The sequence below is a fragment of the Anarhichas minor genome, unplaced genomic scaffold (genome assembly GCF_050575085.1).
Source record: "Anarhichas minor isolate MPS153535 unplaced genomic scaffold, ASM5057508v1 ptg000074l, whole genome shotgun sequence".
Classification (NCBI taxonomy): Eukaryota; Metazoa; Chordata; class Actinopteri; order Perciformes; family Anarhichadidae; genus Anarhichas; species Anarhichas minor.
The window spans coordinates 2929348-2953703 of NW_027466520.1; the positions used below are offsets into that span (position 1 = coordinate 2929348).

Below are 24356 nucleotides of genomic sequence, written 5' to 3' on the forward strand. Positions count from 1 at the left end.
ATTTCCATGCCTGATGTTTGAGGATTTGATACAGAGTATTAAAGATTTGTTGAACAATTTCATGTAATTTAGAACTGAGAAGATTTTTATTATGCCTTTATTTACACTTTGCTGCAAATAGGCCCTGTGTCGTCGATGCTGAAAGGCATAAAAAGGGACATTTCACTATGTTATGAGGGACACGTAAAGAGATTTCATTGTTTTGCATTATCTTGATGTTTCTAAATCTGCTGTTTCTCATTGTTTAGTGGAAACGTAGTTTTGTGTTGTCTCCCAATGTATTTTCATTTGCTTATGTTGCATAAATTAAATCATGTCACAAACAGATATGACTATCTCCATCCTTTTTCTTTGTCTCAGTATGTGTGTGTGTGTGTGTGTGTGTGTGTCTGTCCTTCAGAAACTGGAGCTCCGTGTCAATTTTGATATTGCTCTTCTTCCTCCAGATGCTGATTAATCCATGAATTATTAACACGGACATTATTTACAGGGAGGGAAGCAGATTAACGCTCTACATAACAGCTTTCGTCTCGGTGAAAAACAAACAGCAGTTGGAGCGTTAGAGTAGAATATCACAACTGACGGCCATGAATGAATAATGAGCTGCGGGCTGCAAACACACACACACAGACACACACATACACACAGAGGCAAAAAGTCAACAGCGCATGTCTCGCTGCTCAGAGTAAACTTGGGTGAGTTTGGGTGTAAGTATTTATGTTTTAGGAATTCAAGTCCTGTAGGATTTTAAAGTGGCTGTTAAGTTTGCTCCTTATTTGCGGACGCTGAGGTAAACATGTCGAAGGGTCCTTTGTGCGAGATACTAAAACCCAAATTGCTGTGAGTGTGTATGAATGTTGATTGCTCCTGAAGAACAGGTGGCATCTTGTATGGCAGCCTCTGCCACTAGTGTGTGAACGTGTGAGTGAATTTAGTAAATGCTATATTTAGAAAAGTGCTATATAAATGCAGTCCAGTCACCAACCCAATAGGTTTGATTCTCTAAAAGACCGACGACAGACATAAACACAACAATAATTATTCATCGCTAATGTGCATTTGATCCATGCTGTGCATAATTACAGTTTCCCCTCTTAGTAGCTTCTCATTGTTCTGTCCGAGCTCTCCCATTAGGCCACGTTTGCGTCATATTGCTGCACAAACAAACACAATATATTAGAAATGTGCAAAGTGCATCATTGAAATGAATGGTTGCGTTTTTCCTGCAGTGCTGCAGTTGAGTGTGAAATGTGATTTGGTTGGGTGAACTGACCCTTTCAGAGCATTTCCTTTTTCACTATGAATATAATCTTTTGGAAAAGGTTACTTTGTGCACGCACATGTGTGTGTGTGTGAGTGTGTGCTTGAGCCTGTCTGACAAGGGTGCAAGTAAAAACACTAAAGAGTGAACCATGGACTGACTATCGGTTCCAGAGATTCAAACTAGCAGCAGTACCCTTTATGTGAGATTGTATAATTAATTATAATGATGGGATGTCAGGAACACAGTGTTCACATTTTAGTCAGATTTGCAGGCAAGTAGCAGACAGCTGGTTATGCAATGTTTTGTATATTTTAGGTGGGGATCATCCGCGATGATTACACAGCTTTTTTGACTCTATTCTAGTTGGTTAATTACGTCATTCTACGGTCTGTTATCAATAAGAGACCGTTGCTGCAAAAAAAAAGCTCCGTACACTGCAAGAGGACCACTTTTTTTTGGTGGAAGCAATAAAATATTTTTTGAATAAATTTGTTGTGTCAAATAATTTATTTATTTTGCATTGGGGTCCTGCTCACGCCGTCATTTTCCAACAAAGAGATGTCGCAGCAGTACACCAAAAAAAAAAAAGTCCTGTAATTGTATTTCTTGAAAAAACAGCTGACTCATGTCTCCGGTTTAGTAAACTCAAAATTGCTCTGCATGTGTGTTCTAACTTGCTTGTTTTCAGGTTTGTGTGTTTTTGAAGCATGGCCAAGTGTATTTTTTGCAGGAAATGATTTGTCACGCATCGCTGGACCCCGTTCCGCCCGAGGGATCCAGTTGATGAAGTAACACGTGATGGGTTCGGAGCAGGATAATTATCAACATGGCAATGAGAGTTTTTAGTGTTACCAGCCATAAAAGTTAGAGCCTTTATAAAGAAAAACTTTTAAAAAGTTTAATATTATCAGGTTGTGATATTTAATGCATGCAGTTGTCGCCCAAAGGCAAATTGTTGCCCCAGGGCCCTAAGTGTAGATCAAATAGCCTTTTTTTTTATATTAATAAGTCACTTAAATTCATTAATTTCACTCCAAGGACCATTAGTGTGACCACACAGCTTACAACAAATGTAGATTAACATTTACCCACACGCTGAAGATGAGTAGGATCAATGAGCTTATTTACAGTGTCCCTCTTTCGCATGCGGAAAACACTTTCATTATTAATAATTGATTGTATGACATGTCCTTAGCGTGTCCCTCATCTGACTCACTTATAATTGGATTGAGATAGAAATGTCCTCTCGTCACATCGCTTTCTCATTTGTAACTGGACCAGATCCAATCCTACCAGGAGTCATATTGGAAAAGTCTCCACAAAAAATCCCTACATGCATCCTCATCAGCAGCTTGACAAAAAGAGGGATTTTCAAATTGGTTTTGTGATGTGCAGAATGTAGTCTGAGTCGAGTGGAAGATGCCAAACAGGCCTGTTGTGCCTTTTATTATGGGAATGTGCAATATTTTGGTGTAGGGCATCATGCAATATTCACGAGTGTGTGTTACTGAATGTTACCTGGGGTTTGATAGTACATGTACACGAATATATTGTATGTGTATGGAGAGACTGTGTGCTGCAACGCCACCTGAGTTCCTGCTTCAGTTAAATTAATTGTTTTTCAACGACCACTTTTGGATTCTTTTACACATGATTTTTACTTTTTTCAATGTTTTTTCTTTGAGGTCCACTACTTAATTGAGTCCAGGTGAGCTGCAGTGTAATCAACCAGGTGCCCAAAGTGTGGCAGCTGCAGCTCGTTAGACTTATTGGACTCAATCAAGTGGGTTGAATTGGAAGGGGAGTTAGACCGTGTGTTTGTTTATTTATTCATTATCTCTTTTCTGCTTTTTATCTCCTATCATGAAACACTGAAGTTCTGAAAGGTAAGTAGTCTGTGAAAAAGATTTCATGAATTCAGCTGTCACTGAAATGACATTTACATTTACCTTTCATGGATCGATCCTTCCCTGCAGCTGATGTTAATGGTATAGTCCAAACGGTATTGAAGCTCTGGATTTAGGCAATGGTGGTTAAATGTTATCTGAGGGCAGGGGAACCCTAACATCTTGATGTTAAGATTCTATTTCTTTTTTAAATTAAGTTATGGTCGCTTGAACAGATGACTTTCGGTGAACCAAATCCACATTAAGACCTGAAAACAGTGTGCTGCTGCTTCCACCACCACATGTCAGTCCTTTTAAGAAAAGCAAAACCTTAGAATAACACTACAGCCAGAAATTAAGCCAGAATTTAAATTCCATTTTCCCACAATGACAACTCAATTTAAATATTACAGATAATCTGCAGTGGTCTGTTTAAAATTGGGCTGTGCACTATGAGAGCACGTTAACATGATAATTGTAAGGGTTGTAAGTTATGTTGTGGTGTGCGCTTGTAAAATAAAGTAACATGCAGAGATGGGCAAAAATACATCGAAATGTATTTTGATACAAAATACAAAATACCCCTCAAATAAATGTATCAAAATAAAATACAAAATACTGGTGCCAGAAGATTTACAAAATACAATACATGTATTTTGTATTTAAAATATAGGAAATACTTTTTTCTGGATTTTCCAGTAATTCAAATGTATGGTTTATGTTGGTAGAGAATTGATTCCTCAACCCTGAGCACATTAGCTCTTGATAGGGAAGTTGGATTATGGATGCTTAAAATCTTAAAAGTAATTGATTTGGGGCTATTTATGGTAAAATAATTATTCTTAAAAACAAATTAATACACATCCAACCGTGTATGTGATACGAGTGTAAAGGAAGTGATGAGTGAGAGAGATGTTAAGCAGACAGACCTATTTAAGCTTTAATTATTTACTCGCGCTTTAATTATTCAGGGAGATCTCTTTCGCAAATGAGACCTGAGAGAAAATGCAATTCCAGACTGTGAGAGCTGTCTTCAGTCATGAATCAAATGGAATATTTTGGTTTACAGGTAGTGGCAGCAGCATAATCATACAGGGTATCTGGAGTGCAGATAATATAGTGGATTGTCAAACCACCTCTGTTTTAAGATTTCGGTTTAACAAGGAGTTATCTAAATTCCCAAGTATTCATGATTCTTTCCTATGACAATGGTAAACGGGGATTGTTTAACAGGACAGATTGCATTCAAGATGGTATCATCAGCATTAAACATTGTGAGTTTGAAAATACTGAAAATACTCAATAAACTAAACAACGGAGAGCCTAAAATTTGTCCTTGTGGGACACCTTTATCATCAATTTGGAGACTTCATTTGAAACCACCCATAACAAAAGTTTTAACTTTACCAGACAGATATGGTGGACATTAGTCAGTTTTGGAGAGACTGGCCATTAGTACACATATACAAATTAAAGGTGCTAAATTCGAAATTCAGAGCATAACTAGTGCCTCCACACAACTCTCAGTATGTATAGAAAAAATGGCGGCAATCCCTCCTCCTCTTCGGTTTGACTGACTGTTAAAAACTATAGTTTGGAGAACTTGCTTCTATCAGTGTTGCTATCAGTGAATGTCAAAAGACGGCGTGGATAATAATCCTTGTATTACTTGGATGTGTGCAGAGGATAACTGGCTACAGCCCTGTTAGCTCCCTGACAGATGGCCTTAGTAAGATTATCAGTCTTTGCCATTCTTGCATGAATTCTTGTTTCTCATGCCTGGAAATAAATTGTTACTGAATTAACTCCTTTCCAATTTTATTAAATGTTTTTTGTTCTCAGTTTCAGGTTATTTGTACCCAATATGGACTTAATACTGAGTTCTGAGGTCCTCTTGTAGAGAGATCTCACATTGTCTGCTCCAACCTGACCTGACTACTGCGCCAGGCTTTAGGGGAGGAAGATTTCCCTCTTCCTGCAAAATTTACATTAACAGCAATTGATTTTAGGACAGAGAGCACTTGAAGCAGTTTTAAGTCCCATGTGTTGAGCACCACCATTAGCAAGTGATTAAATATAAATCAATTACAGCCAAGTGAAACTGCATACAATTGGTATCAAAAGACTAAAGTGTACCTCCAAAGCTCTCTCTGAGCACGCAGACAACGTCTCGTCATCTTGGGCCTCCACCTTCAGGAGAGAATAAGACATTTAAATTGTCTTATTTAATCTATGATCAGCAATCACAGATAACATGCCAGTGTGTCTGACAGGTTGCCTTCACTGTTACCTTTTTGTATTTGACAGACTGTAAGTGGGTGGTGGCAGTAACAGCAATGTCTCCCCATCAGCTGTAAAATAAAAAAGGTAAATAAATGTTACTGACTACAAAGACTGAAGCTCTAAACCCTGTTTTTTAATTGACGTGCACATCAGGAAGATAAATGTGAACAGTCTATAATCCCAAGATCTGGATGTGATGAGGAGTAGACTGCTGATGAGCTCATGATGTTGTTCTGACTCAATGTGCATTTGATGTTCAACATGTTGTTGTTTCCCAAGCAAAGAACATTGTTTCACTTTGTGGTCTAACACAACACCCTTTTGGAATAAGAAGTACTCATTTTGCAGAATCAGTAACAACAAATAAGTAGCTTTTCTCAGGTTGATGAGCACAAACCACAGTCTAATAATGATTACCATGGCAATTTTCTAAGTAGATGCTATGTTTCGACAAAAGCATTTTAGCTATTGACCATGATAAAATGTAAATATATTAACCCTTAATAATCTGCAGCTGCTTGTATTTCCACCTCAGTAGTCCAAGTATAAACATACCAGATACTCTGACATTGAGGAATACTGAATGTATTGAGGAACGCTGAATGCCTGACACTTGCTTGTAGATGTTTTTCAGTGTAAGGATCTCATCACAGGTTCAAGTGGGCACAGTTCATGGATGTGTATGTATTCAGGTGGAGTAGATGGCATGTGTCACAGACAGATGGGCAAAGCCTTCATTGGCGCTATGAGGAATGAATCCACACACAGAACAGTTTGTAGAATTTGGTGCTGTGGTCGGCCACCATCCTGGTCAGCCTAAGATGATGTGTGAACAATCAAAAAAACATGTTCAAAAACACAGCATTTTGCCATTTGTATAAAGTAGCATATTTATAAAAGGTTTTCAGAGTGGGCTGCTTGCATTGTCTTTAAATGTTTTCCTTTTAAAGACAATGACAATCCTTTCCTTGTGCTGTTGACGTGTTAAACCTCTTCGACAAATGTGTTCACAAATTGCCATATTAGGATCAAACTAATGGCTTCTTATTTCAGCCTCCATGTCACTTTTGCTCGAGTGTACACCTTTGGAACAACTGGGGAATAGAAGGAATCAATGGAACAATTTGCGCTGATGTGCTCCACAGACACTGAAGCGAAATCTCACTCCGTCACTAAAAACCTCACATACAAACACGAGACAATATGTCTACACAAGGTGACAACCTGTTGAGTACAACCATTGGGTACTTCCATGTGATATCGACACGTAATTCATATTGTGAGGTTTTCTTTCTTTGAGATTACAATACGCCATGCAACCAACAAGGACTTGGGAGGGGAAGTTAATGGTCACGTAATTACTATTATGAGATGTATCAATTATAACAACAGGTGGGTCTCAATCCACAGCGAGGGAATTATCTCGGCTGTCTAGAAACGGAAAAACAACCTTGATTTTCAATAAAAACTATCAATACTAAAAATCAGTTGCCAATCTTTTTAGAAGTGGAGACTCCTACGTTCACGAAGAATTCATTGAACTTGCAAAGTGATATCAAAGGGATTTGTGATCAATGGTTTTCCCGTCTGAAAACTATGAGAGAATTTTGTGGATGTTTTTCTCTTTTGAGGTTATTTATTGATAATCGTCCGTGTAGCTTTGATATCACTTGCAGAGTTCTTGAACTGATCACTGAGGAACTTTTTTTGGGCTACTCTAAGGAGATGATTGTATTTATTTATTTGTATTTTGTATTATTTTGAATGATTTTTACATCAATCGTGATGAGTTGGGAGATTGGAAAGTGATCTAAAATATTTGTGTATAGTATTCCTAAAGTTGTAGATTTATCCGTCATCCTTTTTTGATTTACTAATGGTTGGATGAAAATAATTTGCATACAAATTATTAATAAAAATTCAAGGTGATGGAGCTAAACGATGATATTCCATACGTTTCCTTCGTTACAACAATGAGCTACGTTTCCATTAAAGCAAAAGCAACAGATAATTGTGTGTTCTGTCATCATTTTTCCGTCTTACTGTCCGATCCTCTCGCTTTGTTTTGTAGTGTCCATGTGCTGATCATCTGTAATCTCAGCTGTGACGTGATGTTTTGCCGTAAACAAGAATTAATCACATCCACATTCATTCTCTTGTTGTTCATTCAGTGTTTGCCTCGTTGTTTTTAGGAGCTCGTAATGAGCTTCCAAAGGAGAATGTCAAAGGGCACGTTGAGTACCGAGAGTACTCACAAATTACACTCAATCTCACACACACACGCAGACCTACACCTGGGCGCACACACATGCTCATGTAATGTGGTCAAAGAGACATGTCGCACTTCTTTATTGTCCTGCCGTTCACTCCCTTCCATTATCCTTCCCCTTTTGTCATTTTCTCCATCCTGCTTTTGCCCACGACGATGAAGACGAATGCTGCTGCTCATCCTCGCCTCATGAAAACATCCTCACCATTATCCTTGACATATCTGTGTCGCGCCTGAATGCAGTCGCTCCTTCTCTCTTTTCCCTTTTGCTCATGCACTCTGTTTTTACTTGTCATGTAACAGTGTGTCTACACTGGATACACAGAAATGGTGTGGAAACAAAAGATGTGCTTGCAGGAAGGCAACAATACGTATAAAAGGACAAAATACAACAGCTTCAATGCTGCTACAAAAGCAAAATATAATTAAAATGTATAAATATTTATTGGCTATCTGGAAACCTTTGCTGCTGGGTGGCTTGCATTTTTATGTTTGTGACTCTACATGTTTTTAGCTGTCCTGTTCATGTTTATATTGCTACATTATTTAGGGCCACTGCATGAATTTCTCATTTAACAGAAAATAACACAATTGAGACTGAGCGCATGATGCTCACCAGCTGTAAACATCTCGGCAAACGAACGGTGAACAAAGCAAGCCAAGCTCAGCTCGACTGTGACGGATCCTGCGGGGAAAATGTTCAGAGACTAATTGTGCCTCTTCTCACGTAGGTTGTAGAGAAGATTCTTCCTCACTCCCAGTCAGTGAGATGTGGCAGATGTTTAGGGTGTTCAGTCCTCTGCTCTCAAAAACTGTTTTTATAGAATATGGATTGGTCCTTCTGCCCTGGCAACATTTAGAAATGTAAAGTCATCTGCAAAAGATCAACACAAGCTTCCAGAAGCAGTACACTGCGTCATACCGTGTATCTCAATGACATACTGGTGAGGCCTGTGCAAAAACACACAAGGTTGGCAAAAGGCCGCACAAGTGCGCACCAGCCGTGTGTTCACACGGTGGAGGGCAACAAGTGGAGAGCGATGAGCCGCATGCATGTTTCATTGAGCCCTGTAAAGCAGAAGAACCGCAAACATTATATTTCTTTTTGATTTTAAGAATAGGTATAATGGGAAGCATGAGGCACATTTAGTATGTACGACGGACGCTTTTGTGAAGCTTTACAGACAGCCTAAATATATATACAGTATATATACATTCATTGCGCACAACACATCTGGCTTTGACAATTACTGTATATTCTGCTTTATACATGCGTTTGTGAAAAACACCTGCTGCATTAGGTTTTGAGGGTATGGAGAAGGGATACTTCAACAAGTTCAACAATAGGGAGAACGAGTACTAAGTAGCAATTACCTCGATCCTTCCTATTACGGGTATGATGAGATGTGTGACGGTGACTAAATGACTTTCATTAAGTGGTATGACGCAGTTCATGGAGAAACATTGGATTTCTAAGCAGAGATTAGGCGCCGCTGCATCAAGGATGTGGAAGTGTTGCGCAGGGCTTGCACTTTTCTGGAGTGCACACAGCTTGATCCTTCTGCGTTCACCACTCTGACATCTAGCAGTGTGGGACATTGTTTCTCCTCAAAGACACTGTAGCTCTAACGTATGCAGGCGCATACACAGCGCAGAATAAAACATAATCAGATGTCTCCGTGCAGTTACTCAATCATAAAAAAATTGAGATGAAACATTCACACAATCATGTTGAGCAGCTGTGCGTACCATTCTGTGTGGATGGGTATAATGCAGCTGCAAACACATGCTCTGAATTTGCTGGTTGTTTTTTTCCATGGATGTCAAATGCCATGTACTGACTGACTTTAAATCCTGTCTATGGGAGGCAATACAAAGTGTTCAATGATAAATTACACGCATTGCAAAAAGGACCAGGTTGTTGAGATGTGGGAGTGTGAATGAAAGAAATCAATCCAGACTTTTATGGCTGCTTACAAAAAGCCGGAACAACCAGATCCTAGAAAGGCTCTTTGGCGGTCGTACAAATGCCATGAAGTTCTACCACAAGGTTGAAAACGATGAAAAAAGATACTACAACTTTACAAGTCTGTATCGGACCATTTAAGCAACAAAACGGTACCCAGTTGCACACACATATTATCTATTGATGATAATTTGGGGTTCGTAAAGTGTACAGTGCTCCCACCAAAAGGCTTGTTCCATCCTGACCTGCCCTACAGGTGTCACAACAAACTCGTGTTCCCGCTGTGCAGCATGTGTGCAGAAGATTTGAACCAGACTAGTGAATGTGCGCACAGTGACAGACGGATGTCAGGTGTGTGGGTCTCGTTTGAGCTACAAAAGGTGGTTGAAAAGGGTTATCAGATTGTGTCCATAGATGAAGTGTAGCATTTCTCCAACAAGACAGATTCAGGGATTATGTCAAAACATTTCTGAAATGTAAGCAAGAGGCTTGTGGCTACCCCGGACGTGTCACAACACCCGCAGAGCAGGAACGATATGGCAGTTACTATATTTTGAAAAGAAAGACATTCAACTTAATCCAAGCAAAAGCAGTCAGGAGCTGCAATAAACTACTCAAAAAAAGACAATATTCATGATATATGATATTTAAACCTTTTACATAAGCATTCTCCAATGAATCACAGCCATGTTGGCACATAGTTATATTTACTGTTTTTGCTTTTGTCTCCTCCACTTCGTCTTTGCAACAAGGGTTAAATGTGAAGGGCCCCAGGAGAGAGGATGAGAGAGGAGGAGAAGCCATCTGTTGCTGCTTTGAGACAGCTGTTGTTCAGATGTGTACACACACACGCATTAACCGGAGGCATCGTAGCTCCAGATGGCACAGCTTCATGGCCAAACATGGAAAGTTTGTAAAGCGCACTCAGAAAGAGACACACACACACACACGCCGGCGTATTCAAACACGTTTTATTAGAATGGACTTTGTCACATGCGTGCGAACTGCTGCTCCAGTACCGTGGCCCTTCAGATTACATTCTCAGAGCGTTCCATTACTTTGCTTTAAGTAAATCCCACAGAGAGGGACGGAGAGCAAACGCTGCTTCTGCTCACTGTTGGATGGAAGCAAAGTTTGGAAAAATGTACCAAACTGGACATGAAAGAGTAAAAACAAAATCCAGGCTTTTGTTGTGCATGGACACACACGTCTGGTAGTGTTTCAGCAGGGGGAAGCTGGCCCCCTTCTTGAGCAGCCGGATGATGAATGAGACCTCTGGGCGAAGGATGGCAAGATAAACACCAGAGCGTCGCCAAGACGACAGCGGGAGGCGGGGACATCTATCACACCAAGGTTGCCACGACAACCTGTCGCCAGTTTTTCGGCAGGGGACCGCCTCGGAGAGCCGTGGCCCTCGAGCAACAAGCGGAACACCTAATCACCAATTTACACAAAGACAAGAAGGGGGAGAACTTTTGAATGGAGACTAAACGGAAACACACACACACACACACACACACACACACACACACACACACACACACACACACACACACACTCCTCTGTGTGTGTGTGTTTGACATCTGGCCTTCAAAAACTTTTAAACACTTGCCTTACACTGGGAACAGAAACTAAATACATTTACATAATAGCGTCTGCATGTGGATTGTGTAATTGTTTCCAACATGCCTAATATCTCGGCATAATTAATAGTAATTTTCATGTAAATTGAGTATGAAATGAGTTCATGGGCTTTTGTCTCGGGGCAGCCCTGCTTCACGTGATAAGACGACACCACGCCGCCTCTCTTTCTGTCTCTCTTACAGTTTTTCTCTCACTTGTCCTTGTTGAAGCTCTGAAGAACCAATAATGACTGAACTAGAAAGAAAGAAAGATCTTACGTCTTCAGTAAGAAAAGCCTGCTCAGAAACAAATCCATCCAAATCAAATAGTCTGTAGTGCTGTCAAAATTAGCCAAAAATGTAATTTGAATAACCGAGTTCAAACTATTTGAATATCTATTTTTGCAGGTTATGTTTATGGCGCTGTGTCCTGGCGGTTTGTCATAACTTCACTCAATTCAAAACGTCTACCGTCGGCGTTAATTAGCCTGATGGCAGCAGACGATACAGTCTGACCTCTCACCTTCTGTTTGCAATGTCAAGAAAGATATTTCAAGCTCTGTTTGAGGGTGACACACAGGTTTCTTCCTGTCCATGCTGGCATCTCCACGGTACTGGAAATGTTGATTCACACGTCTTGGAGCAGAGGTCCTTCTCCCTGAAGGAACACAATCTCAAGATTCCTGTCAGGTGGAGGCATGAATCATTGTTGGTGTGAGTGTCAGATAGGGGATGAAAAATCTGATCCCAAAAAACACTATCTGACTTTTGTCATAACCCGGCTCTTAGACCAGGAAAAATAAAGTAAACGAGTAAAAAAATAGCTCCAAATGTGGTCACATTGGTAATAGAGACCAAGACAAAACGGGCAGACGCTGGCAGGGTTGAGTCCAGGTAAGAGACCAGAGCTTTTATTCGCTGATGGGACCACTGGGACCAGGTGCTCTGAATCTGTCTCTCTGTCACAGCCACATTCCTGCGCTACCTTCAGGGACACAGGAAAAATAGCAACTGGCAAAACCACACTTGCATCTCAGAAGTTAGGCAAGGGGCGGTCACATTTGAAGTTTCATTGCTTTTATTAGAATTTAGGAGTTAACAAGACATGAAGTTTTGTTGTTCCCTTGATGGCAAAAAGAGCTTCAACAGGAGGTGGAAACGCACATAAAGGTGTTTTGTGAAGACAAAGCGAACCACAAATTAGACTTGTTTCCAGTCTGCTCTACATGAAAGAGATTTGATCTGTTAGATATAAGATGAAGGGATAACGTTTACAAAATGTATGGGCATCATCAATTTCACTACAAGTAACTCAAAGTAAAAACCAAAAGTTAACAGTTCAAAATGATCTGAATTCTTAGAGAATGAAGGTCTGTGATAAGCATATAAGAAACGAATAAGCATATTGAATAATACGGGAGGTAAAATGATCCCTCAAATCCCCTCGTATTAATATTGTGGACTCTTAAGTCTAATCCTGCAGATAGAGAGCCGGTGTGAATCTGCTGACTCTGTGCTTTCCCCTGACCTCTCGTTCACTGACTGTGAACGCAGATGAATCTACGTCGTGATGATGCAAGAGGCTCTTCGTGAATGTTAAATACACCACTGACACAGCGTCATTATAGGAGAAGAATCCACACTGAGCACGAACTCTCTCTGTGCTTCCTTTGCCAAACAAAGCCGATCAGCCTGCAGCTGTTTGACGTTATTGTGCGTCTTCACTGTGAGAAGTTATACACAGAACATAGGCTACAACCCTCTTCAACGTCACTGAAATATGTTGGCGACACGATCGTTTCTACGTCCTGTTGTTTTTCACATGCACGTGATCAGTGACCATGTCTGTAGTGGGTTGTGTGACATCTTTAACACATAATGTGCTGGAGCTCCCTCATTCTAGAGATTAATAGGGTCTATGAATCACGTGTAGTCAGGCCCCTAACCTTGGCCTAATTTGGATTGGGACACCCTACCAGGACCTACAGTTCCTGACGATACAGGACATGCTAAACTAGAAGTAAACTTTGATATTTTGTCAACGTCAACCACTCTCTCTTCAGTGGTTTAGTTGCTTTACTTTGAAAAGACACTATGTAACGAGGAAACTGAGCTTATTAGTGTCATAGTTTGAAGGACCAAGCATCACTATTTGACGAGTTGAGAGTAAGAATGTGTTGATTATCAGGAACGTACTCATTCTCTGATCCAACGCTCCACTAACAAACACGGAGGAGACAGTTCAGTGTGTTTCTGTGTGTCACATATACTTCTATGATGTCCAGAGAAGAAGGAGAAGAGTGGGCGATATCGCACTACTGAGACATGTTTCCTTCACATCATGACATTCCATTCAGTGGAATATTTCTGTACATCAAGACACTCTGTGACCTTTTAGTGAGACGCCATGCTGTGTGTCTCCCTTTCCTCATTATTTACCCTCGCTGCCTTCTCCTCTCTCCTCTTCTTTGTCTTATTGACCATCTTCCTCCGTTTCCTTCACTTAGTCGCTATCGATCCCCGAGGCATCATAACCACCTGGTACCAGCTCGCAGCTTTCAACACGAGTTGACTGAAGTAACACCTTTCTATTTGAGGCGACACCTCACACTGACACACCATTACAGCCTGTGTGTCATAGCTCTTCATCATGTGGAGGGTCGAAGGATTCTCAGATTCTGTGACAATGACGTCCACAGAAATTGTTTCATTTTCTTCTCCTAATCAGAATTTTAAGTGTTTTAGTTTCAAGTGATAATTATAATAAAGCTGATATGATTTTTTTTTTACCCTTTTTAGGAAGATTTTATAATGCAAATATCTTTTATGTTGATTGCATAATCTTGTCTCTGTCCTTTGTTTTCCCTGCTTGAATAACAATAATGATGATAATAATAATTAATAATAGAGCCTGTTTGTTTTACAGTGACAAGTGTTGTTTTTGGTAATCATGTACAAACTTATTCTGCAGCTTGGCTGAAAATCAAGAAGTTCCAAAACAAACGCACTTTGTCTGATTTCTGTTAGTACAGAGTTCAGAGTTATATGATCAGAATTGTCAGGTTTAATGAACGTGGAAGTTTAATCCTGTAAAATCTTAAATAAAAGCCAGTATTCAAACTATGATATTAATGAGCAATTAAGCATTTTGTGTAAAAAAAAAAAGAAAAGAAAAAGATTGTTGTTCTGATGGAAGTTAAGCTGGAGTTTACTCTATCATGGTAACAGACCGCATCAACAGCAAATAAACTGAACTGTGATAAAGTGTACTTGTAAAACCTGGTTGTGTCCGCATTTGAGTTAAATTAAGGCCACCAGCTGCCAATTTAAGGTGGTATTGAATGCTTTGTGTGTTAATTAAACAGCTAATGACAGGACTGACGTGTAAAGGATGTGCAGTGATTAGTTTGACAGTGTGATCTATTGTTAGTCTTCAGCAAATAATCGGCCTTGACAGCAGTGACGGACGTCCACCCTTGTCTCCTCCTGTACATCGGCAGCCACAAGAGGGAGTCCTGACTTACTGTGTGTGTGTGTGTGTGTGTGTGTGTCTGTGTGTGTGTGTGTGTGTGTGTGTGTGTGTGTGTGTGTGTGTGTGTGTGTGTGTGTGTGTGTGTGTGTGTGTGTGTGTGTGTGTGTGTGTGTGTGTGTGTGTGTGTGTGTGTGTGTGTGTGTGTGTGTGTGTGTGTGTGTGTGTGTGTGTGTGTGTGTGTGTTCCTGGCCGTGCAGGGGGTATGACTTTGTCAGCAGCCGGAGGCAGACCGACTATGACTGACTGATTAGGAGCGACAATCTCTTTCTCAGTCTCGCACTCACACACGCCATGATTTAAAGCTGTATTGAAGAAGACCTGAAACTGGAGTTTATGGTCTCAATCACTAATGTTGGGTGTATGTGGGTCTCTAAGGTACTACATCATATTCATATTAAATATCATGATTATTATACTATACGGCCTATTTTACAGAGACCTCTCGCTCCAGTGTGGATGGGTCTCCATGTAGAACAAAAGTATTTAAATGGACATTAGATATAACAGTCAGTAACTTTAGGCCAATGATGTTTTAACATGCATCACTCTAAGAAGGGTGAAGATGAAGGTAAACTTGTTCGGTGTTTGCTACTGAGGAGCTGCTGTAATGAAGCTGACCGAACACAGGTTTTGTTTGTCTGTGGTGTCTTTCTAACATTTTGAAGATAAACTGCAGGCGCTTGTTTGTTTTCAGATATTATCAGAAAGTTAATATCACAAAGACACAATTGTCCTTTAGAGCCAAAATAGATATAAATCAGATAAAAGAAAGAGAAAAAGAGAGATCATCAATAATCTGCGGTCATGACTTCACTTGCAGAGGAAATGTTGTCCAAGCTAATTTACTGTTGGCGTCTTTGATTTGTGTTGACCCAAAAAAAAGTTGACCCAACATGTTTTTTTAAAGACTTTTTAAAGACACTGATCCGATAAATAAATGATCAGGTAAATACTGATTAATGTGTCCCAATGCCTGTTCAACTATTAATACTAAAGAAAACAAAAGTGCATAACCTCTCTCAACCCCTTTCCCCACCTCTTTTGACATCAGTGTGTTCTTGTTTGCCAGTTACGTCTCTGCTAGAAGGACCCATGGTGATGCTGATACATGTGGTGAATTCTTCTGCAGCTGAATAAAGTCTGAAGTTTTCTTCAACCGTCTGCAGCGGCACAACAAGATCTTCCCTCCGGACCTCTGAATGGCTGCTGCTGTTGATGTGTCTGAGAGCTCTCGGATCAATAACATCAAGCCTCAGCATGAGGAGGGTCACGGCGAGCAGTGTTTGTTTGGAGCTTGAGAAAACCAACACGGCAAAACATGAAGTCAAAGAAGTGTGAGACGGGAGCAGAGGGGCAGAGACACCTCTTTCTAAAAAGACGAGATGCAGTCAAGTCTCTGTAAGTTCAAGTGTTCATCTTTGCTCCAAATATCAGCTTGTGTCAGAAATCACAATGTGAGCAACTTTTTAAGACTAAACAGAGTCGTGGATTTACTCAACTTTCTTTCCTTTGAAACAGAAACATTTTAACATTGATACTATTAGTATGTTCCCTGTAAGGTGGCAATTTTGCAATGTGAACAGCAAGAACAATACTAGATCAAAGGAAAAATACACATGATAAATCACACGGGGTGTGGATTTAGCGGTGAGGTCGCAGATTGATACCCTGACGCTCCCTTCTCACGTAGAGAACTACGGTGGCCTTCAGGTAACATAAAAACACAAAAGGCTCTAGAGTCAGTGTTTGGTTTGTCCGTTCTGGGCTACTGTAGAAACATGGCGGTGCAACATAGTGGACTCTGTTAACAGCACCCTGTGTGAATGCACTTGTGGATGCATGCACGTACATCGTTGCATTCATTCCAAATTCTCGTAAATTTTTTAAATTATAAATCAATTTAACCATTTTGCAGAACCAATGAAATCCCCATCGTCCTAAATTGTACTTTTTTTTACTGCTATTTAGAAAAGATTAGCATGCTAAAAAGCTAAACTAAGATGGTGATCATGGTGAACATTACACCTGCATACTATATGTTCGCAATGTTATTGTGACATTAGCATTAAGCTCAGCCTCACAGAGCCGCATGGCTGTAGAATCAATTAATTCTATTCTTAAAAGCGATGAGTCTACATCAACCTATGTAAGAACAATGAAGCCCCTAAATAGAAACATGTTTTTTGCTTTGTAAGTCAGTTGTGTCAGAGCACTGATATGGTTGAGTTGAGTCAAGGGAATCAATCAAGAGTCAAATGTCAAGATCCAATGAATGAAATACAAAAACAGCTTTCTACAGCTTTTTATTAGAACATTCAAAATGAAAAAAAAAAATCTTTACATAATCCATCACTGACAAAATGTAACGAACAGATTAAAAAAATGTGAGATGCATAGATGCAGAATGTGAGTCATTACACATTTGAGTGGTTTGAGGGGGTGGACACTGGAAAGCAATAGGCCAAAGCAACAGGTCTAAAGCGGCTAAAGAGATGAACACATTGCTGGAATACCCTCGGCTCACTGCTCCTACAGCTGGAAGGTGTGTGTGGATGTACGTGCACGTACTCGCTCATTGGGTCCATAGATTTCTCTCGTGTCCCATATCTGGTCCAGGTAGGACTTACTGCGTGAGGCGGTCAATGGCTAAGCTACAAGAATGCTTGGGACTGTGTATTCATGTCCATCTGCATGCATGTGTTTGTTAGCATGTTTATTTCTTGCGGTAGTCGTCTGCATAGGCTCTGTGATCTTCCTGCTCAGGGTACTGGTCTCTGTACCGCCTCAGTATGTCCTGGAGGCTGGTCATACCCTGTGGCTGGTAGGACATGTGAGGCTCCTCCTGGCCGCTCTGGTAGGGCTCCGCCTCGTACTGCTCTTGTTCCTGCTGCTCGCTCTCTGCTGCCCCCTGGCTGTGGTCCTCCTCAGCGTGATGCTCAGGCTGGGCCTCGGGCTGAGACTCGAAGCGGCGCAGGCGGCAGTTGCGGTCGTACTCGGGGTCGCAGTGTGGGTTGGACGGCTCCAGGACTCCGCTGCGGGTGCCGTCGGCATTCAGGTGGGGCTCGTAGGCCTCGGCGGGGTAGGGGATGCGGCGGTGAAGTCCAGCGCGAGGCTCGGTGGGCTTCACGGGGAAGCATTCGCGATCGTAGCCGATGAAGCAGTCATAGCCCTCCTTGGTTTTACCTGGGGGGCCCAGAGGGTGGCGCTCCTCCTGGGCAGGCTCCTCATGATTGGGAGTGGGAAAAGGGAACTGCTGCCTGGCGGAGGGATGACCGCGGCGATGCATATCAGCCGCCGCCTCGCGGATTGCGAAGTAAGGATCGTTGGGGTTGGTCTCTGGAGCAGCTTCCATGCGTGCATATGGGTTGTCACCTTGAGTTTGGGCCATGAATTTGCGCAGCATGGCGTATGGGTCATTAGCTGGAGCAGAAGCTGGAGGAGAAGCTGGGGCACTAGCCTGGTGGTACATAGCATAGGGATCATTGACTCTGTTAGCATTAGCATAAGCATCCCTGAACATAGCATAGGGGTCGTTCTGCGCAACAGGAGCAGCACGAATGGCAGCAGCCTCATCTCCTTCCTTATTTTGATATGCCTCAGGGGGAGTGGCGAATCTGGTAGCGGTAAGAGGGTTGCAGCCTTCTTCATAAAGAGGGTTGCAGGATCCAGGGCCAGCGGCGGCAGGAGGGTTGGGGGCACGAGGTGCCTGGAGAAACACATCACAGTAGAAACGGAAGTCATTATCATCAAAGCATAGATGCAAATAAAAACACAAACAGAAAGCAGCCGATGAGACGACAATAAACTAAAGCATACCACAAGGGAGGCAGCATGGGCACAGCGGGGATCCCGGGGATCGCAGTTGGGGTACTGCAGGTAGAGACCAGACGGGGCTTTCTGCACCAGTTTGGGTTTGCAGTTGGGGTCTTTGCTGGGGTCACAGCCAAGGTGGGCGTAGGAAGGCAGGGGTCCGGCAGAGGGTGAATACCCGTAGGCCGCTTTCAAGTGGTACTGCAGGCACTCCACATCATCAGAGGCGCAGATACGCAGCAGCTCAGCCTTCTGCTCCTAAACCATGAAAGATATAGGGAGAGATGGTTGAATGATGTTATTGAGGCATCCTGTGGTTTAAGGCCACTGTATGCAGATATTTTATCATGTTTGAACTTATTTTGATAAGAAAAGTTTGGGATTTTGTCAAAACGTTAAGGCAAGTGCGGTGAAATTGCAGTTTTTTTCAGCCCTTCGTTCTCAGCATTCCCATATTGGAAAACACGGTCACTGCGTCTTCTTTAAAACTACCACAGGGGGCACTAAAGTCCAACATTTTCAAATCCTACACACTTTAACATGCAAATATTTGCCACATGTGCAAATCTCTGCAACAGCCTGAGGTTAAGTAAATTGCTGAACCTCAATCTACTCATAAATAAATATATTAAAATACCTTAAATGTACATGGTCATATTAAGAGTAGTCTTGAGGAACACTTTGTGATATTTGTGGTACGATTGTGATGAATTGTATTTCTCTGTTCCAGATGCATCATATCCTTCTAACCATTGGAGTATAAACACTTTGTGGAAGCATACCTTGGAAAGGAAGGATGCTGCGGATGGAGCGTAGTAGTAATACCCTGACTGTGGGTCCTTCGCTGGAGCAGCGGAGCGGGCGTACTGAGGGGCTGGGGCCTTCACTGGTGCCGGGGCGGGGGTGGCAGCCGGGACCACCAGAGGCTGGTAGGGGCTCTTGCCCTGGACCAAAGCAGCGTACAGGCAGTATGCGTCCTTGGTGGGGTCACAGGTTTTCACAGGTGCAGGTTTGGGGGCCTCTGGCTTAGGTTTGGGCCTGCTGGTGTAGGAAGCCACGCAGTTGGGGTCATCAGAATCGGAGCAGGACTTGTAGACATCCCCCAAGTGGCGCAAGTAGGCCTTGTAGGAGCGACGTCCCTCAGCACGGTTCTTGTTCTGGAGGTAGGCCAGGTAGATGCGGTCCATCTCCTGAACCTGAGAGGGGAGGATGAGTTTATTGGTGAGCTGTTTCAGGCGATGCATGGGCACAGTTTGGAAACGATACTTGTGAAGTGATATCCTAAATTGTATTTAGTATCAAATAATCTTAAAAGATGGTACAGCAGCTATAGTCTGCTTAAATCCATGCTAATTGCAGAGATGAATGATGGATCTCTGTGGGTTTATCACATTACACATTATCTGACTCATTGTTAAAATAGAAATATTGATTAGAGCAACCCTTATTATTGGAATCCATTGTAACATCTATGAAAGGGGAACTTTAACAGCCTCCTTTTATTCGACAACATAGAATCCTTGTTTGGTACTAAAAAGATAGACTTAAGGTGGAAAGTCTTTTTTCTTTTGCAGGTGTGTGTGTGTGTGTACTTACTGCCTCCTGGTTGCCGTTGTCAGTGAAGTACTTGTACCAGCCCCAGAAGTCTGAGTTCTGTTTATACCAGCTGATGTTCCTGCGGTTTCTGATCAGCTTCCTGTGAAGCGCTGAATCAGCCGCACTCTCCTGGATACCTTCTCCCGCTGAGGGGAGAAAAGAAAAGTGAAGGCGCTGCTGAAAGGCTTCTTGTGCTCACATCAAGTTCAAGGACTTTCTCGTGACTTTTAAAGTTTATAACAACTTATTCAAGACATCAAACTTGATATATTTGGGGGTTAGACATCATATTAAGCCCTCAATTCGTTTTACTTGTCAAGAATATTGGTTTCACCCCTGGCTGATATACTCTGCAGAAACAAACACGTATGTGTAAGCATATGCTGAGGTAAAGAAAACACATATTTACCATCTCCTTTGGCCTTTTTCACAATTGGTCCAGCAGACAAGAATGCTACAAAAAACAGAGAAAAGCAAAAACAGATGTAAATTCCAGAAGTTGCTGAAGTCGAGATAAAGTTTTGGAAATTGCTTACTCTTTCTATTCTGACCTTTTTTTAATTGTGTCTGTAATTCATAAGCGATAATGTCTGACATTAAACCTCAAACACTTACAGGCAGGTATCGTTCATTAAATAGGGCAGTGGTAATTGGCTGTGCATGAAACGCTGGTCGACTGCAGCCCTTTGTAGATTTTATAGGTGAGCCTGTAACATCGCACCCCACGGTGCGTTTTCAAAGAGCTGTGTGCACACATGTATGTGCGTGCACTGTTTGACCCCATGCGGCTGAGAGAACAGCAGACTCGGCTCTGCTCCAGGTTTCTTTCATCTCCACAGGGAAAAGGTGTTAATGCCTTACAGGAGGAGGAAGAGGAGGGAAAGGAGGAAGACCAACAGGGGAACAGATGACGGGTTTAAAAGAGAGATCCAGAGGGGATAATTCAGGGTTATGTGACGTGTGTCGGAAATAGAAAAAACATCAATCTCCTGCTTCAAAAAAAGAGTTCTGATGAGCTTTGACGGGATTAATCTGAAAGATGTGACGCACACTTTAGCGTGTAAGGTCAAACATAAAGGGTAAGAAGTAAAGGTATGAATTTGCAGAGAGAAACATAATTTTTTTTTAAAATAGGCGAATAGAGAAGTGAAGGTGACCTGTGGTGATGGATGGAGGGAGGAGGAGGAGGAGGAGCTAAATGATGCTGTCTCAGTGTATCCGCTGTTTTTTGTTTTTACGAGCCTGTAAAAAACTGGCTGGCACATCTGGAAACAGAGCTTTAAGCGGGCCGAGGAGGAGGAGGAGATGCTGACAGGTACTCATTTTTTACATGAAAGAGACTGCTCCTACTGCTGCTCCCTTTTTCCCCTTTTAACCAGTGTGATTTAAAAAAACATTTCTAAAGGACGGACGGGACTCACCCCTTCGTAAATATGCCATATGTCATGTAGAGAGCAAACTGGAAACAGGTGGTCAAGGAGAAACCTGTCTTTATGTTGAAACATTATGATATATGAACCACATTATGATGTACATGAAGCACAGTTGAGTTGACGATGACGTGAGTCCATGAACTGGTGAAGGGCACAGACCCTGCGCAGTCTAACTAACCCCTCAGCCTTGAGTTGTAGATTGTGAAGCTGCATCGCAGGTCAAATTGATCTATGAAGAGTTTTAAATAAGCAAGGTAACAAAGCAAACGGAGGCACAAAATACAGAAATAAAATATGAATATCAGGCAAATTATTTTGTGGAAAATCTATCGGCTAAACCAGCGATGCAAATTAAGTATGCAAGTTTAATTTTGACTTCAGTATTTCAATTTCATACTATTATTACAATACTTTTTCAAGGCAAATACTGGACTTTTTACTCCACTACATTTATAGGAGAGCCATAGTTAAGATCAAGGTGCAATGTAAGGTTTATCCAATAATGAAATATCACACTGACGGGGTGGAAGTACATTTTGCTGCAAATAGTTTTGTACTTTTACTGAAGTAGAAGCTCAAATATTTGAACACTTTTTCCAGCACCGGCTAAAACTTAAATCAATTCACAATATCAAACCATATTTCCGTACTTTCTGAAACATCTGATAATGTGTAGTACACATTATCAGATGTAAGGTTTGTCGTACTCCCAGCTTTGAAACGGAGGCTGATTATACAGCACGCTGATCATCATGATTATCACTAACCAGTAGTTCTAATGACAGGAAATTACTGCACCTTTGAGTTCTTTCTCATTCACAATACAATTCACCATGATTTTGGAGTTGCATGTATCAAACTAAACATAGCCTTACATTCAAAGAACATTACATAAGCTCATCATTCAATGCTAACTAAATTAAGTACCATCATTTGAGATTTTTATCAAATTGAGGCTTTTTATGCTCTGAAGAAAAATGGCCAATTACTGCTATTATCTCCTATTGTAAGCAGACTTACAATAGGAGATAATAGCTGACATATGAATCAATGCGTCCTTTATAATACGCAGGACTTGAATGATTCACACTCGGCCATAGCGAGGAGAGGTCATTCTCCTTAATGAGTGCAAACTGAAAGACGAGTTTCTGTTTCATGCTTTGGACGCACAGCATCTGTGTTGTCTCTGTTTCTGTTTACTGTGTTTCAATGTAGTCAGTTTAGATCACCAGTGGTGGAAAGTAAGTACATTTTGCAAAAGTTGTGTACTTAAGTACTTGAGAATTTCCCTTTCATTCCCCTTTATACTTCTACTCCACTACATTTATTCAACAGCTGTATTTCTTAGTTACTTTTCAGATTAAGATACGAAACATATGATAAGCTTGTAAAACCCTCTTATTGATGGGTTTCTCTTTTATGGGAATTTTTAATGTTTTTATGTTGTTTTTAACATTTTGCTTTAAGTCTGTTATGTGTGTTTATGTGGTGAAACTTTTAAGCAGCCATCATGGCCTCCTTGTAAAAAAGTTTCAAAATGGGGCTCATTTTTCTGCGTTGAGTACTTTCAAACTTTTACTTGCTCAACATTTTCAACTCTTTTACTTGAGTGTATTTGAGGTCTGCTGTACTCACCAGGCAGCAGAATCACAGCCAGCAGCGTTGTGACGAACACGCCGGAGAAACTGGTTCTCCTCCTTCCAGCCATGACTTGACCTCGTCCTCTCCTGCCAAAGAGACCGACATTCAAAACGATGCTCTGGTGCACCAAAACTTCCCCCTCCATCACGTATGTGCCTTGAAATCTTAGCACATGACAGATTTTAGTCACCAATGTAATGAAAATAAAATGATAGCAAGGGCATGTTTTTCCTAGATGCCGCTGTATAGATTTTAGGTCAGGTGTAGTAAAATGATATGTTATCCACTAGTTACGCTATTTTAACCAATTCCCTATACAGCTGCATCTTTAGACGCAGATCCTCGCAGACTCAGAGCCCAAAGAGATGTTTGTTACCTTCAAGAGAGCAGAGACTCGTACAAACCTTCTAAATCACTGTTGCAAGGTGGTCAATTTTTCACCTGGAGAGCTGGTGACGCGACCCCTGCAGCTTGCAAGTGAACTCTGATTCGCAGGCTTTAATAAATAAACATGTTGCCACAAGGTCTCCTGAAGCTATTGGTTGTTAAAAAGCCGTAAAAAAACAGAACCAGGTGTTGTTCAGCAGTCAAACTTCACTTCAACCTGGACTTGAATCCCTTGTTAAGTACCTTTTTAAATACATAGAAGTGCAGAATCACCACAGTTTGTTTTTGAGTCTCTTACCTGTGATTATCTTATCTTCTGTCTGCGGATCCAGATGTGGACTCAAGTGAAGCCGACAGACCAGGTGACTCAGTCCACCTGGGCTCAAACAGTAAGTGTTTGTGTGTGTGTGTGTGCGTAGAGGTTCCTGGTGCACCCGGTCCCTCCGGCCTTTCTGACAGACTGCCCCGACGAAGAAATCTGGCAAGGTTTTAAACCAAGTCCGTTCATTAACACTCGTGCAGAAAAAAACGCAAGCAGGGACCACCTGAGGGGGTCAAAGGACACCTCAACAAGATGCTTGATTGGTTAGATCTTTCAGAAAGTCTCAGCCAATTGGAGGCACCGTAATTAAAGACAGGAAGAGAGAGAAGGTGGGAGGGCCCGAAG

The 24356-nt window shown here is 41.5% G+C and overlaps 1 protein-coding gene across 1 annotated transcript; it reads right to left on the reverse strand.

Moving 5' to 3' along the window:
• Positions 1 to 17038: 17038 nt before the first annotated feature.
• and1 (actinodin1) lies at positions 17039 to 23369 on the reverse strand. The gene is made up of 7 exons (XM_076080866.1): positions 23297 to 23369; positions 20638 to 20682; positions 20229 to 20374; positions 19415 to 19828; positions 18639 to 18890; positions 18325 to 18528; positions 17039 to 18120 (listed from the first exon to the last, which is right to left on the reverse strand). Exons 1-7 carry the CDS (start codon positions 23367 to 23369, stop codon positions 17536 to 17538), a joined length of 1719 nt encoding a protein of 572 aa, XP_075936981.1. The 3' UTR covers positions 17039 to 17535.
• Between the last annotated feature and the right edge of the window lie 987 nt (positions 23370 to 24356).